The sequence below is a fragment of the Haemaphysalis longicornis genome, unplaced genomic scaffold, assembly GCF_048455015.1.
Source record: "Haemaphysalis longicornis isolate Haplotype H1 unplaced genomic scaffold, Haemaphysalis longicornis Haplotype H1 scaffold_12, whole genome shotgun sequence".
In the NCBI taxonomy this organism is placed as follows: Eukaryota; Metazoa; Arthropoda; class Arachnida; order Ixodida; family Ixodidae; genus Haemaphysalis; species Haemaphysalis longicornis.
In genome coordinates, this window is record NW_027526225.1 from 111,087,898 (window position 1) to 111,104,683 (window position 16,786).

General features: G+C 49.3%; 1 protein-coding gene and 1 long non-coding RNA gene across 7 annotated transcripts in view; both read left to right on the forward strand.

Moving 5' to 3' along the window:
• LOC144163243 (excitatory amino acid transporter 3-like) overlaps positions 1-16,380 on the forward strand; it is an 87,581-nt gene extending 71,201 nt beyond the window's left edge. For all 6 annotated transcript variants that reach the window (XM_077694115.1, XM_077694118.1, XM_077694120.1 and 3 more), the window contains exons 5-10: positions 917-959; positions 1,572-1,755; positions 3,202-3,435; positions 10,129-10,323; positions 12,100-12,234; positions 14,551-16,380. In XM_077694115.1, coding sequence (XP_077550241.1) covers positions 917-959; positions 1,572-1,755; positions 3,202-3,435; positions 10,129-10,323; positions 12,100-12,234; positions 14,551-14,692 — 933 coding nt within the window. In that variant the 3' untranslated portion in view covers positions 14,693-16,380. The remainder of the gene's footprint in view (positions 1-916; positions 960-1,571; positions 1,756-3,201; positions 3,436-10,128; positions 10,324-12,099; positions 12,235-14,550) is intronic.
• LOC144163246 (uncharacterized) lies at positions 3,449-8,635 on the forward strand. Its single transcript, XR_013320872.1, has 2 exons — positions 3,449-5,854; positions 6,103-8,635. It is a non-coding gene; the product is annotated as an uncharacterized LOC144163246 (long non-coding RNA).
• Positions 16,381-16,786: the final 406 nt, after the last annotated feature.

Sequence of the window (16,786 nt, forward strand, 5' to 3'; positions counted from 1 at the left end):
CTAGGGTGTAATTACCCTGATATCTCTGTTATACCCTGTTATACACCTGTCACACGGGCACTTTCAATCGCGATTGAGTCGATCCGGATCAAGCTCAATCCGGATCGGGCACTTCTACACGGCAGTTTCAATCAGGATCGAGCTCGATCCCCGTCGAACTCAATCCTGGTTTCTCAAGCGCGATCGAGGCTTCCAAGCGCGATCGAACGAAAGAGGCGATACTCTCGTCCCCGCTCAGTAATGGCACAGAAGGTGACAACTTCAACTAACGCCACAAATTGTGTCAAATAACTTGACCCAAATAAGCGTGCGGTAACATTTACACAATTACGTTTACCTACGACCGCGCGAAGTTACCAGATGATGGCCGATGATGATGATGATTGCTATTGGTTTCTCCTTTGAAGCGGGGTGATGACATGCCATCTTACCAAAAAGGACTAATATAACCAGGTTTTACACTCTTGGTTTAATACTAGCGCTGCTTAGGGCAGGCACTAAAGCTTATTACGCCCGAAATACTTTTTTCCCCTGTTACAGCTGGTAACTGTCCTAGGCAATATTCCCCTCTCTGCTTTTCGTCCACCAGCATTCTAATCTTCTTTTCGTCCCCTCGACAGCCTTGAAGTTACCTTCCTCTCTGATACCCTTCAATCTTAGGGGTTCTGGAAGCCCAATATTCCGCAAGTACATTGTTAGCGCCATCTGGCGTACACGAGTGCAACCGCTGCAACTTCTCGATCGCGATTGAAACGGGCCGTGTAGAAGCCCCAGCGTGTCGAGCCCGCTCGAGAACTCGATCGCGATTCCCTTCAATGGCGATTGAAAGTGCCCGTGTTGCAGGGGTATTATTTATTAACTAGGTTATTTACCCTCTATTTACCCTCTAAGTGGTATTTGTCCTCTTTCTTCCCAGTTTTCTACCATCGTCCTCAAGCCACCAGGGAACGCGAGTAACAGTAAGTTTCATTTTTTTGGTTACATCTGAAGAATAAAAGGGTTTCAGGGGAAAGTTCATGATCTGACAAATTTGCTGCTCACCGAGTGAAAAAATAATACTTTTAATAGCTAAACCTAAACTATGTAGTATCGACTACAAACTGTAAAAAATTATTATTATATGCGTCTCTATAAAAACATACAGTGAACAAGTCTACGGGACAAGAAGCTGACTTCTTTATAAGCAGAGCTTCCTTAAAAGCGGAGATTGTGTTTGCTCTCCCTGCACTGTTGTACATATACTGTACAGCTCAATTACTCAATTATAGCAAACCCAGGTTTAACGAAATCCCGGCTACAAAGAAGAAATCTTCGTTTCCCGTTACCGCTCGTGCAGATATTTTTACGTTCAGATATAGCGAAAAACGGATATAACGAACTGATTTCCGTTTCCCGATGTGTTCGTTATAAGCGGGCTGGACTGTATGACATGCAAAGCCGTGTAGAGAGATTGTATAGCATGTAACTTCGAACTCTCAATCTATAGCATGGAGCTCTCACAAAGAGTGTCCGTGTCCTTCCCAGTGGAAAAAAAAAATGAAGTTTATCTCTCTCCATCTCTGCACTACCAGCGTCCATGTGCGACTGGGACTACACGACGGTGCAAGACCCCGGCACCAACATCCTGGGCCTGATCGTGTTCTGCATCGCCCTCGGAGCCACGGTCGGCAAGATGGGGGAGAGCGGCAAGCCGCTTCTCGACCTGTTCACCTCCCTTTCGGACGCCATGATGATTATCACCAAGCTGGTCGTCTGGTGAGTACTATACAGTGCGGGGCATAGCGCTGTAGCGCAAGCGTATGCCGACAGCCTTGGAAAGTGTCGGAGCATCAGTGAAGTGAGTGAGTGAGTGAGTGAATGAGTGAGTGAGTGAGTGAGTGAGTGAGTGAGTGAGTGAGTGAGTGAGTGAGTGAGTGAGTGAGTGAGTGAGTGAGTGAGTGAGTGAGTGAGTGAGTGAGTGAGTGCTTTATTGACGCAGGTCCGGGGGAAGGGGAGAGGGCGAATGAAAGGGGATAGGTGAGAACAAATGGGGACAGAGAAAGAGAGAGAGATAAGGAGTGCGTAAGGCTGGCCGGCAGGCATTGGGCTACAGCGGTTGTATCAGCCGAACATCCGTGAATCTGGACATGCGGTATACATTCGCGCATTTAATAAATAAGGTGTTGACATGCTTTTTCAAAGTAAGCGAAAAAATGTAGCACCCTAAATGGACCGAGGACGTTGTATTGTGATAATGCGATTACAACAGCGATCCTTTTTGTAGGCAGCGAGAGACGTTTAACACGACTTAGTAATTCTCTAGCAAACAGAACAATGCTTTTCGGCCAGCGTAGGCAACCGTCCTGTTAAACACTGACATCAAGGCCAAGGAATATGGCCTTGACTCAACAGCTCGAAAATTCTCCCCATATGCCGCGCTACTACGGAGGTAGTATGGTTGCAGGAAACGGCTGTAACGCTTGTTTTATGCAAACTGTCCGGGAACGACGTATGTGACAATTGGCCGCTAAGACAACTATCATTACGCCGACTTGAATTTGCTTGTCAAAATAGTTAATGCACAGTGAAGTTGTAAAACGTTTTAGAATTCCCGTCCACTGTCCATACATGGGCTAATACGGTAGAGAAACGGGCAACCCCAAGTTTGTCCGCTAGAATAAACCGTGGTTCTTCCCAGTTTCATTCTGCTAATTAGCTAGGAAGTATGCTCAATCGCAAATTACAAACAAGTGAGAGAGAGAGACAGACAGACAGACAGACAGACAGACAAACAGACAGACAGACAGACAGACAGACAGACAGATAGATAGATAGATAGATAGATAGATAGATAGATAGATAGATAGATAGATAGATAGATAGATAGAGAGAGAGAGAGAGAGAGAGAGAGAGAGAGAGAGAGAGAGAGAGAGAGAGAGAGAGAGAGAATAAATCTTTATTTGTCAAGCAAACGCTGAGGTTATGGGCCTCGCCCAGTGAAAGGCATCCCTAGACCGAGATTCCTTGTCTTCGACTGACGGCTGTCCTCACTCGGGTCACCAGAAAACGTGTCTTGTTTCGTGCCCTCTTCTCACTGCGCCCAGCTTCGCTTGTCGTACTTCTTCTCATAGTGGAAGGGCACTGAATTATCTCATCTCTGAGCGTTGCCAGAAGGCAATCCCTACAGGCTCTTCTCCTGATCCCGTGCTCGCGGCGGCGCAGGTTCTCTCCCGTCGGCGTGATGTTCCTGGTGATGTCCAAGACTCTCGAGATGCGCGACTTCTCGGTGGTGGCCGGCCAGGTGGGCCTGTACACACTCACCGTGCTGCTGGGACTGCTGCTGCACGGCTTCGTCGTGCTCCCGCTCCTCTACTGGATGGTCATGCGCCAGCCGCCCTTCCGCTTCCTCGTCGACATGCTGCAGCCCATCGCCACGGCCTTTGGAACAGCCTCCAGGTACATACGCTGGGTGCCTTCTGGGCAGCAACCGGCCCGTTTACTCCCGCCACAGAAAAATTACGGTGGATGCTTAGAACGTTCTAATAAGGCGAAAGCGAAAGACCAGTTGGACACCGTCTGTTTTCCTGTTGTTGAACTCCGGTGGTGAACTTTGCGGACTAGCCCGTCCCTACTTGACTAGCCCCCAGGACAGCTCCCTACGGACCGCGTTCTGCTAGCTCGCGGTGTGCTGGTACCACAGTTCGTTCCCATAGGTACCTTCACCTGTCAAGACCTACGGCAGCGGCCAATGCTCCTCCGGGGCGCTGTCTCAATTTATTGGCGCGCGATGCCCAGCCCTTTCTCAGAGCCCTCCTCCGACTCTTCGGTTTTCGGTTAAATGGAGAATTTGCGTGCTGTCGTACTGGTGAGAGAACAACGAAGCTTTTGTTTGTGCCTGGCATTGCTGCCCTTGGGTGCTAAATTTGTCCAAACGTTTGGCGGGAAAGCTGTATACTCTTGACCGTAATCCCCGAGAACTGTCAGCGCACGTGCGCACTCGTACACGCGCACGAACACACGCACACAAGTGTGAATGTGATATCATCTTGGTCGTATGCTGTGTGGGCATCGAGGGGTATGCTCCCCGACCAGTAATGTGCACGCTCTTATCGCCATTATCATATGTGCATACTGTGAGTGCGAAATCTTTAATGACTCTTCAAAACTCAAACTTTTAGTATTGTGACTGGTAAACACCCCTTCATGTTTAGCCATCATCATCATCATCACCACCACCACCACACCATTCTTCATCTTTCCTTACGCGCCATCATCATCAGCGTGATTTGCTCTCTTCTGGCTAGGGTAGCGCTCGCCAAATAAACGTCGTCCGTCAACCCTCCGGGCATTGCCTCTCAATACTTATTAAATCGTGAAGCTTCTGTTCTCGAAATGTTCGGACTGAGAGTCCATTTAGGGACGGTTGCTCAGGAGGGAGTGTATTCTGTGGTGCAACCGTCACGGAAGGCAGACCCAGTATACGGTGATGATGATGATTACGAGAAGAAGGAGATGAAGTTCGAAATAGTGCGCGCAGGCGATGCGGCTATACATGGCCACCCCAGCTAGACTTCATTCGTTCCGACACAAATCTTTAACGTCATCCCCCCCGGGAGACACGCCAGGCAGACACCCTGCAAGACTGTGGTACCGCTCGCTCGTGCCAGGTATACCTTGGGTGGTGACTGTGGTCAGAAGCACAGTGTGAGCCCCAGTCGAAAGATACCACGGCACTCCTTCCCCACCCGGGCCTCGAACAGGAAAGCTCCACCAGCCATGCAGGTTGCTCGACCGAGCCGTTCGGATCAAGGCTCCCACCTCGGGCGCGGCTACCCACATCAGCCGCCGGCCACCGACCAACAACCGCGAAGCAACGCTACGCGAGGGGGGTTCAGGCATACTCTGGACCATATGCGGTACCCCGATCCAGCCCCACGGGATCTGCATTTACGGCGCACTAACCCGCCATGGCAGGAGTTACGCCAGGAACATGCGCTCGAGAACGCCGTGGGTAACAGCACCCATCGCCTTGAAAGTCGGCACAGAGCTAGTATGGCTGGCGGGCTCGACGGGTTCCTGAGGACTGGCGGCGCAAGCCGCGATGGCGTAATTCTGGATCCCACTGGAGGTGCCCTGGTCGGAATGAACAGCCTCATACCGGAACCACTCCGGCGTAGAAGTTCTGCACGTCACCAAGCTCACATGAGAATGAATGCTGCTCAAAGTATACCCGCCAAATTGTCGCGAGCCCCCGCGTTGCACGTGGTGACCCCCGAACGGCGCCCTATTACGGCTACTTGCACAATCGCCAGGTTCAAGGACGATCGCTCCCACGCAGCCAGCGCCCAACGACAGTCGCCTTTACAGTGTCGTCTGCGGGCCAGGCCAAAAATCAACATGGCGGGCTGCGGTCACACTCCCAGGTCTCGTCCGAAATGGAACGATTGCACGAGCTGCACTGGAAGGGAGGCGCCTTCGGTGGCTTATCTCGCGTTTCCAGCCAACGACCGGAACTGGGCCCTCACTTGTGTGGTGTAGTGGCGCCCTCTAGTGGAGCGCCCGCTCACTGTGGGCGCTTGGTTGTGTTAATTGTAACTAGATGTCGTTGCTGTGGTCGCACGTGACGGGTCACGTGCGTATGCGTCTAGGTGTCTTGTCGAACAATAAACGTTCTCTTTGGGTTTTGGTCTTGGTACGAGCAGGCCGCACTCTTTCTTCTTGGGCTTGTGCGTGGGCCCGGCGCGCTGAGCCTTCGCTCCCGTCGCCGCCGAGGCCGCTCGCCGTCGCCCACGACACAACATCTTTTTGGCGACGAGGATGGGATGCTTTTCTTCTGCTGCGACGACATCGTCGACGGGTCCGGCAGAATGAAAACGTGAGTGCGTTTGACCTCGCTCGAGTGTGACTGTCCGGCGCGTCTGGCGTCGCGAGGCCTAGCGTTCTTTGTGCTGACGCTTGTCGAACCGTCGTTTAGGCCTCGCCCTACTTCGTTCTTCTGCTTCTGCTCCTGCGTCTCTCTCCTTCCTGCTTGGCAGCATGGGCCTCTTCGATAACCTGCCCGTTTTCCTCGAATTGCCGGGGCCGCCTCCGATTCCGTGGCATAACTGGAAAAAATTGTTTCAGGCCCATCTCGAGGCGGCTGGCGGCAGCGACTGGAGTGACGGACGACGCGCGTCGGCGCTCGTCAGTGTTTTGGGTAGGGAGGGGCAACGAAGGTATTTTGCTGAGGCGGAGCAGGACGAAGCAAGGAGGGACGCCGCCAGTAACGTGACCGACGCTAATGTAACCAGCCCTATCGTGACCGACTCCGCGACCGACTGTAGTGTGACCGCATCCTCGGCTCCGGCCATTTCGAAATTCGACCAACTTTTGGAGCAGTTGGACCGGCTCTTCGCTGCGTCCACAAATACGCTTGTTGAACGACATGAGTTCACAAGCCGTCGTCAATTTCGGGGGGAAAGTTTTTTAGAATACGTGACCGCTCTAAAGGAGAAAGCCGTACGTTGCAAGTTCGGGCTGACGTACGCGGAGCGCGTCCGAGATCAAATCATACATGGAACGTCTAACCCCCAGGTTAGAGAAAAGCTGCTCGCACATGGCGAAAAGTTGTCTTTGGAGAAAGCTGAAGAGATTGGTCGGAGTTTTGAGTCGTTGTCGTTGGCGAACCAAGCCTTCGGTTCGCATCATCAAGTACAAGCGGTAGGCCGACGAGGAGAAGGTGGCGTCGCGGAAGATGACAGTCGGGGAAGCCGCCGCGCTCAAGATGGCGGCGTGGAGAATCAAGATGGCATGGGCCGCCGGGGAGGCCGGCGCGCTCAAGATGGCGGCACAGGAATTCAAGATGGCCTGGCCAGCCGGGGAGGCCGTGACGTCATTCCACCGGGTTCGGGAAGGCAAGATGGTGGCCTCCAAGATGGACGTTTCCATCCGCAGTCAGCTGTAGAGTTCCGCGGTACAGTTCAGCAGAAGAAGTTTGCAGGCAAGCTTCAGTTATGCGAGCGATGCGGAAATAAATGGCATAATTCAGCATTTCCAAATTGTCCAGCCCGAAATCGGCGCTGCAACTCTTGTAATAAGTGGGGACATTTCGCATCGATGTGCCGTAAGCCGGCACCAGTGCATCGAGTTTCTTCGAAGGAAGCTACGGGATCCGCTTCGACACCGGAACCTGTAGAGCATCCAGCATCCACGGAGATCAACGCACCCGCAAGATCTTCCGTCTTAACAGTCAGCACTTCTTCTAGAAAGGACTTAGTCGTCCAAGCTGAAGTCAGCGTCAACAATCCTCCAAGAAAGGACTTAGTCGTTCAAGCCGAAGTCAGCGGAGTGACCATGCAACTCTTAGTCGATACCGGAGCATCCGTGTCGTTGATGACTGTCGAAGATTTCAAGCGTCACTTCAGTAAACAGCATGCGCTGTCCAAGGCTTCCGTCAACTTGTGGAATTTTTCCAAACAACGTATCGGCATCCGCGGCTCATTCCAAGCTCCTGTTCAAGTCTTGCAACGGTCTTGCTCCGTCACATTCTACGTCAGCCTCGTTCCAAAGTGGATATTAGCAACTTCAGAATACGTAAAAAGGCAGCAGAATCGGACAATTTCCTGCCTCATGTTCGGAATCAGGTCTTCACGAAGCAGCATAAAGCTAAACAGTACTTTGACAGAAGGAAAGGTGCGCAGCCGACCCGCATAAAGGTGGGAGATGTCGTGAAGGTAAAATTCCGTAAGCAAGGATTTCTGAAGTATAGTAAGCCGTTGACAGTGCAAGCTCAGGTTGCACCTTTCACCTTTAAGCTCAGTGATGGAAAGATCTGGAACGCTTCAAAACTCACAGTCGTTCCGAAGGGAATCGAGGTTGGCTCAGCACCGTATTCCTTTGACAATGTTGAAATCTCGTCGAGGCATAAAGAGTTTTTGTACTCTTTGTCTAACTTGGACATTTGTGACAGTCAGTCCCCTAGTCTACAGTTGTCAGAAGGGACAAGCCCCAGTGTTCAGACAGACCCTGATCTGTCGGAGGTCTCTACCAGTGCAAGGTCTGAATCCATTGTCCCTCGGGAACCATTAGAATGTCAGGAAGAAAATAGTGAACAAACAGATCCAAATAGCCATGTAGACAACACAAGGGAAAATGAGGGGGTTTCTGGATCGTCAAATAATGCAAGTTCAACGTCTACGCGTCCGCGCCGTAAGACTAAGCAGCCTCAGTGGCTTCGCGAATATGTGCAGTAAGGGGTATACGTACGGTTCATGCTTTGCGTCATGTTGAACGTGTCATGTCTGTGTTGAATCGTATATCATCATTGAAAGTGTTTTGGACGGGTTTTTTTTTTGGGACTTATAGAACTGTCGTGAGCGACTGATAGCCTGTTGTGTGAGTCAAGTGAAAGGAAGATGCAGACATTCTTCAAAGCGCGGGAGAATGATGTGCAGTGTGCATTTAAGATGCTGTATGTATTTCGCAGAGTGTGCGAACTTCTTTTGCACGGGAAGATGATGTGGTGTAGTGGCGCCCTCTAGTGGAGCGCCCGCTCACTGTGGGCGCTTGGTTGTGTTAATTGTAACTAGATGTCGTTGCTGTGGTCGCACGTGACGGGTCACGTGCGTATGCGTCTAGGTGTCTTGTCGAACAATAAACGTTCTCTTTGGGTTTTGGTCTTGGTACGAGCAGGCCGCACTCTTTCTTCTTGGGCTTGTGCGTGGGCCCGGCGCGCTGAGCCTTCGCTCCCGTCGCCGCCGAGGCCGCTCGCCGTCGCCCACGACACAACAACTTGCCTTCGACGTCATCGCCTACCACGTGACACCGTTGGGGCATCCCACACGCGAAGCGCGATGCCACCGGACGCATCTCTGGCGTCGCGACCGTTAACGTCTCCGAGCACCTAACCGTGGATGTCACACGGCGAGGATACAGCGGGAAAACCTGCGGCTTTTTTCAACGAAGAAGGCAGGCCACCACTGATATCCATTAGAGCTAAAGCCGTGCCAAGCTTCATCTTCATGGTTAAGGGGATCGCCACGCTGAGACTTCTTGGCTTCAATAGCTGACAGACAGACAGGTCTCTTCGAGACTCTGCCGGCACACCGTGGCAATATATTTTTATACATAAACCATATTTGGGTCCGTGTATTACAAAATGTACCCCGCGCTGAGCGCTCAGGGTGCACTCGCATGCTGTGCGTGCCATGGTTGCGGTTATCTTAGGGGAAAGCCTTATTTGTTTCATGAAACGCTTCGTGAAGTACAGAAAATTTACGGTACAAAAATAGGCGTGAGCCGAAGAGCACGCACAGAGAAAAGTAAACAGCAGCGCCGGACGGAGGCAGGTTGCTGCCGCAAGTGCAATAGCAGCCGCCTTAAGAGGCGGAGGTACGGACGTGGCCAAACAAGGGGTTCCTGGCGATGGCGAGTAAGAGGAACGAGCTTCGCAGGGTGCGTGCTGTCCATGAGACTCGTTGAGTTGTGAGAGACGCTGTCGAAAAGCTCAACAGAAAGCTCAACAGTGGATGAAACTACAGAAGAAACAACTAAGCTTCCGCCTTCACGTTAACATCCCGCGTAATTTTTACAACACACATGCACGCACTCACATTCAGGCAATCGTCACGGTCACCACTCTCCCGTCCTCGCTAACGTGGGGATGCGAGTCGCTCCAAAAATTTTCAGGCAATGCCGGGTTACCTCAAGTAACTTTAATTGAATTGCACGGTAATTCATATGTGTTAATACAAGATAAAGTTCTGGTAATTCGATGTAATTCAAAGAAAATAACAAGAAATGGATACCAAGTAATTGCTACTGATGTCAACCTACAACAGAATTAATTAGAGGAATTTTTCTACTCAACTCGTTAAGAAATCCGTCCTGTGGGCTGGCGATTGATAGATAATGAGTATCACAAGAATCGAGAATGGGGCCAGTTGGCAGCAATCAAAACATTGCGAAGAGTTGTTAGAGGTATTCATCATCGCACTGCCGTGATTATAATAGTTTAATTGCCCAGAGTTATGCGCATTCGGTCATAGGAGCTTAGCTTACGTTAGACGTCATCCTTTAGCGTAGTTTTGGAGGGGCGATACCAGCAACAGAGGGCAACCAATGGTCAATTTAATTATGAACGTCCTCTCTCACTGGTCCCGCCTTGAACAGCTCGGCCACCCTGCCGGTGACGATATCGGCGCTAGAAGATAAGGTGAAGGTGGACCCGAAGGTGGTCCGCTTCTGCATCCCCATCGGGGCCACCATCAACATGGACGGCACGGCGCTGTACGAGGCTGTAGCCGCTATCTTCATCGCCCAAGTACGCAGGGTGTCTCTGGACGCCGGCAAGGTCATCGCCATCAGGTAAGAAATAGCATGCGGCAACTAACTCATACGAGCCCCCTCCCAACTCCCGCCCAAGGCCTCCGGCCTTCCCTTTTTGAATGAAAGATTTAACAACAACAACAACCCGGTAGGTGATAGATAGTCCGCTCGCTGATGATGATAATAATTTTTTTTGCCCAGATTCGTGAAATAAGGAAGGTAAAGGGGGAGTCTTCCTGGATTCCTCCCCCCCCCCTTAGATTGCAGCGTGTAGCCCTTGGGCGCGAGCGGTAAAAATTTGCGCAGCTAGAAACAAAATGCAATCCAATACAAGTCAATACAATCCAGCTGGCGCGTCCCCTGGCTGCTCGTTTGTTGCTTACTGCAGCGTTCAGTAGACTCAAAACATGATTTTTGCAGAGCCACGAGCTTGGAGAAAAATGTAAAAGGGTACCTCTGAGAATTGGGCGCGTTGAATTATGTCGTAAAGAGTACTTAGATGAAGTGTAATCAATCTGTCTTATTTCAAATGATGTGGCCGATTCTATACGATATTACGAATGGTAGTTAAGTTATAAATTTACGTGTGTGGTTTGATATTTTTTTATGTGCGTATATTACTTTATTTGCCATTGCCGAAGGCATCCTGTAATGTCAAGCGTCCGCCTACGAGGCTTAGTGATATCGAGCGCACTACTACTTTTCACGTGTAAATCTTAGCACATCTGTCCAGCTTGTGGCTTTATGATTGTCGAAACAACCAAAGCGAAACTGAGAAGTTAAGAGTTTTCGTACATGAGACCCCACAGCAAGTGTGTCACTCGATTAATTTTATAATAGCCTGCAAAAAAGCTTGAACGTTTTGAACCACGGGTTAATGAAAAAAACGTTACTACAAAATCTCGCAAGCCGAATGCTCTGTCCACCAAGCCACCACTACCGGAAGGTCAACAAGTATGAACTAATTTTATAGTGAATCACGTAACGAGATTAACAGGAGCTCCGACCCACGTACAAGTCAATTTTGCTGGGGAGCACTATCCCCATATGACGTGATGATGCAAATGCTCATGTGTTCCGCCTTTTTACACCACCTACATTAGTGCTAGCGTCTTTATGCGAGGTCTTCCCCAATAACAGCGGTTACCTGGCTGCCACAGAAATGCAGCCAACCCATTTTCTGCTGCGTCCACGTCATGCAAACGCAGAATTCGTTAGGAATTAAGGCCCAGCGAAGTCAGAGTGCCAGCAGACATCGCCGTTGCGATAGCTCGCTGCGATGCGCCTCTGTCGCAGCCATGTAAAGGAAGCTTATGACCTCCCTCTAACAGTTTGAGCCATATCGACCTTTTGTTGTAATAGTCACATAATCAGCATTATCGATGCTACAACCAGTGTGAGCTGGAGCTATAGATGGTATTCACTGAAAAGATCAATGGTCGATTTCTTCGCTTGGCGACACTAGAAACCGACCGCGGACATGACGCCCGCACGCTGCAGAAAGAACAACGTCGGCGTGCGTCGTCTCCTACGTTTCAACCCGATTCTCAACGGTGGTGTCAACAGAGACGCTATTAATCGCACTCACATTGGAGTCGAGGTATTAGTTTGCGTTCGGTTGGCTAGACACATCCAACACACATCATGTGCTTAGCACGGACAAGTACCGCCACCCCGCGGAGCGCAACGTAACCAGTGATGGCGCACTGACGTGGTTGCCTGCATGCGTTCTTCGCCCGTGAATACAACCTATATCTTCACCATCGCTGCAATGCCAGAGCGCCGTACCACTCACAAATGTGCGGTTCCTCGCAGTGTCACGGCCACGGCGGCCAGCATCGGGGCCGCCGGAATCCCCCAAGCCGGCCTGGTTACCATGGTGATGGTCCTCAACGCGGTCGGACTCCCCGCTGACGACATTGCGCTCATCATTGTTGTCGACTGGTTCCTGTAAGCAGACACCCTTTACAGCCACACTGTTAGTGTATCCGTAGTATTAGTATGAATTTATCCTCCGAAAGCCTGCGGTACTTGAGCACAGACGGGAAAAAAGTCTGCAGTGTGCATATCCTCAATTTCTCATTTTATTGATTCATTTTGCATCAAAGCAGCTCGAATAGTGATACAAAAATCCCCAGAATACACTAAACCCCTTTACATGGCATTTATAGACTACGAGAAACCCTTTGATTCCGTACTCACCGCAGCCGTGATAGAAGCAATAAAAGACCATGGAATAGAGAAGACCGACATAAGACTTCTAGAAGGCATATAAGGAATGCACGGGCAGAATAACCCTCCAAAAAGCAAAGCGACAAAACTCCGATCCGAAGGGGAGTAAAACAGGGATATACCATCTCGCCAATACTAGTCACAGCATGTGTGGAGGAGGTATTTAGAAAGCTTGACTGGGAAAACGCAAGATTAAGGATAAACGAGGAATACGTGAGCCATTTCAGGTTTGCGGACGACATAGTTTTGCTGGGTGAGACTGCACGACACCTGCAAACAATGCTTGAGGAACAACAATCAGAAAGCACGGCCGTGGGGATAAAAATGAATACGAATAAATCTGAAGTAACGGGGAATAAGCATCCAAAAACGTCCTCTTCAGCTTAGTGAACGAAACACTGGAAGTAAAAGACTATAACTACTTCGGACAGATGGTTAGTGCCGACCCCAACCACGATAGAGAAATCCGGTGCAGAATAGGTATATGTACTCGGCAAGCACTTCCAAATAATGAAAAGTAAGCTACCGCTGTCACTCAAAAGAAAAATATACAACGAGTGCATACTGCCGGTTATGACATACGGAGCTGAAACTTGGCCCGTTACTAAACAGCTAGAAAGCAAACTTATGTCGGCTCAACGGGCCATGGAACGAATAATGTTAGGAGTAACACTCAGGGATAGGAAAGTAGAGTAGAATGTATCATAATTCAAATAAAGAAAACGAAATTGGCTTGGCCTGGTCATGTAGTGAGACGAACCGACACACCCGGTGGACAATTAGGCTAACAGAGGGGTACCAAGAGAAGTGTCTAGAAGAAGGGGAAGGATATCAATCCGATGGAGGGATGAAATAATGAAATTCATGGGTAAACTGTGGGCTCTAGCAGCGCAGCACAGGAGTGGTTGGAGGTCAATAGGACAGGCCTTTGTCCTGCAGTGGACCTGAGTAGGATGCTGCTGATGATGATGATTATGATGCAGCCCGAGTGTTCCAAACAGCTTTGACATGTTATCGCCTAATGTAGCAATATTTTCTTGCGTATTAATAAAAAATCAGGCTTTCTACTTTACGGTAAATGTGATTAAAATTACACTCTTACTCGTTGGTAGGCCTGAGCGCTCGTGTTTTCAGGGGCATGGCGAGAAAACGCTTTTACTCGGAAGTACAGTCTTTATCAAAATTTTCCAGGCCATGCCAAAAGTGCATAGGCCACGAAAAATTCAAAGTACAAGCGAGGCTGACGCGTTTTATGCCGAAAAGATAGAGCAAAAAACGCCTTTCTTTCTTACTACCATAAAATAATTTGGTCACATGTAAGCGTTATGGTTTTGCTTTGAATTTTTTTTGTATCCCAGAAACCCTTGGCGTGGCCTACAAAATTTTGACATGGACTGCACCTCCTGCGTCCTACTTAAATAGAAGTTTATTGGGTCGCGGCTACCTTTGCCTGAGGTAAATGCAGGGAGTGAGTGATTGAGCTGCGAACGACCTTGAACATCTACGCATCCTCTAATCAAGGCGATATGTACTTCGGCAATCCGTGTATGCCCATGGTTGTGTTACGTGCTGTGCAGAACGAACAAGATATAAAATCGTCATGCCAGTTCGACAGACCGCGCGAATTTGTTGGCACTTACAAATTACTCGGCAATGAGCTCTGTCAAGCATAATTTAAAGACTAAACTATGGACCACAATGCAATTTGTGCTGCCTGCTCTCGTATAAAAGATTGGTAGGAAGGAGATTTCTTGAACGTTGCGTTCACTTTCAGTTTCCAGTGGTCCAATAGGATTGCTCAAAGGCAGCTTCAAATGCGGCTGTGAATGAACGCGTTGAATTTTCGGCCCCGGTGTTCTGCCTACGAAAAAGTACTTCTGTGGGGCATATACGGAATGTCAACTTGCCCACGATGGTTCCGTTACCCCAAAGATGTAATCTCAGTTTCATTAGACTTCTCAGACAATTCTTTATCAAAACCGGAAACTTGTCATTGACGCCGAACGCCTTATTTTTGTCCCCGTCTCTTTTCAGCGACCGATTTCGCACGGCTATCAACGTTTTAGGCGACGCGGTGGGTGCCTGTGTCGTCGAGCGGCTGAGCCTGAAGGATCTCCAGAAGCCGCTCACTTCGGACGGCCGAGGCTCCAAGGACACCGTCATCACGTCCATGTAGACGACGTCTGCCCTTGCTGCCCCCGCACCGTCCTCCCAGGAGTTCCACCAAAAAACCGTCACAAGACAAGCCAAGTCGAGCAGAGTCATAACGCTGGCCCTTTGTGACTCGTGCCAAAAAAATGACTTGTCGAATGTCACCTAACGTGGCTGCCGGTACCAGACACGCTAGCATGCTTGGCTTGGCTTCGTTTAGGGAAACAGGCTCGCAATATCCGCAGGCGGAGCACAGTCGAAACAGCAGCCGATCGCCTCGGGTCTTTGTACCGTTGTCATCAAGTTGGCGCAACTCCTTCGAGGCTGCTCCGCACGATCGGTTAATCTCAGAGCCCGCCTCACGATAGCGTTTAGTTTGGCATTTGGCCAAATTATCATGAACTTTGTTCGTCTTTCCTCGTTCCAGTATTATGGCATGGTTTTAGGGGGCCCAACCCGCCGAAGCTCCCTTCCCGAAGTCAAGGCCTGAGATGAGTGGCGCACGCAGGCAAAGGAGACGGTGGAATGAAGGAGATCACTAAATCTGCCTACCGTCAAATCACGACTATCTATAACTATTTTGCTGTCACAAGCGACACACCAAGCTTACTGGGCTTTGAGGTCTGCTTTGTCTACAACTATCAGTCATTTTTACATTTTCCTCAAGAAAAACAAACATGGCCGAGACAATCGAAACGTTATGTAGAGTACGTTCGGTGCAACTCAAAGTTTCGATTTGTTGCGTTGAATCTATTTCTGATATTTGTGGACGCTGTGCTTCTTACTTTTTTCCGCTCAACTTGGACATGTTTATGCGCCCACAGTGTGCATGGATGGGAAATGTAGAAAGGTGCACTGGAGCAGCTTGTCTGTCCTGTACGGCACATAACATCCAATCCAATCCAATCCAAGCCAATCAGACCCGTCTCCCAGAAATAAAATTCTACGTACATCAATGCCTGCAGCTTCAGTGCGCTTCTGAAGCGGTCGCAAACCTGTTTGCCTCATCTTTTCTAGAAGTTTAAGACTCCTGTCGTCGAAAGTTACACCGAAACTTATATATTTGGTGGCTAAATCGTTTACATAGGGTGTCTAAATCGTCTAAATGCAGGGTGTCTAAATCGTTGACGCCACCCTGCCTAATTAGACATGGACTGGGCCCGAAACCACCCTCAACAGTATGTGACCGACTTGAAGTAGAACTGTATATTGTAAAAAGTGAACAGCTTAGCACATTTCAAGATCTTTCCCTCCTCTCTCCCTCCCCCTAAAGTTATATCTGTTGTGAATTTTCAAGGTACTGTTGGTTATTAAAGAAGGGAGGTTCGTTTAATACGAAGGTCCGCTTACGACGCGTCACAAACAAAAAAACCTGCAGCGCAGGATGGGTGATGTCTGTTTGACGGTGTTGCGTGTTTTTGTGGCTCTTAGATAACGCGAGTTCTGTCTCCTCGCCACAATGTCGTCTTATCAGAGGATAAACCTGCCGACAGTTAGCTACGAGAAAATGACGCCGAGCCCTCTGTTTTCTTGTGCGCCACGTTACCCTATAAACCCTTTTGTCCCCACCCTTCGTCGTAAATTGTTTCCATAAGAGGCAGCAAGTTGTGTTGACTCAGTACGGATAGCTAACGCACGTGTACATAGAGCAATAGTGACCTACATTTTCCTGCGATCATGATCACTGCTGAATAAATAGCGTAATTTATTCCACGTTCGGTGCTTGTGTTATTGCTCCCCCTGGAGAAATTTTCTTTGCGCGAATTTCTTTAGAAATTCAGAAATTCGGGAAAAGTTCATTTGTTGCGAAATATGCATAACATCTCCAAGGTATACGGAAAAAGGTCCCATAGTCACTGACTACAACGGGACCTTGTGTACCATGTAAAAGTGGGAGTAGTTTTAATAAACATAGCAGAGAAATATAACTTCCCTAAATTTCAATTACTGTGAAATAAAACTTTAGTGTACGCTTTAATCTCACAGAAAACAATCGACAATCAAGAAAAACGGACTTGCAATGCAAAAACAAGTAATTACAGAAAGCGACTCCCAGCGAACAATAAACAATTAGGAATAGAGAAATGGGCGGGCTAGTTGACATGATATGATCCTTTAG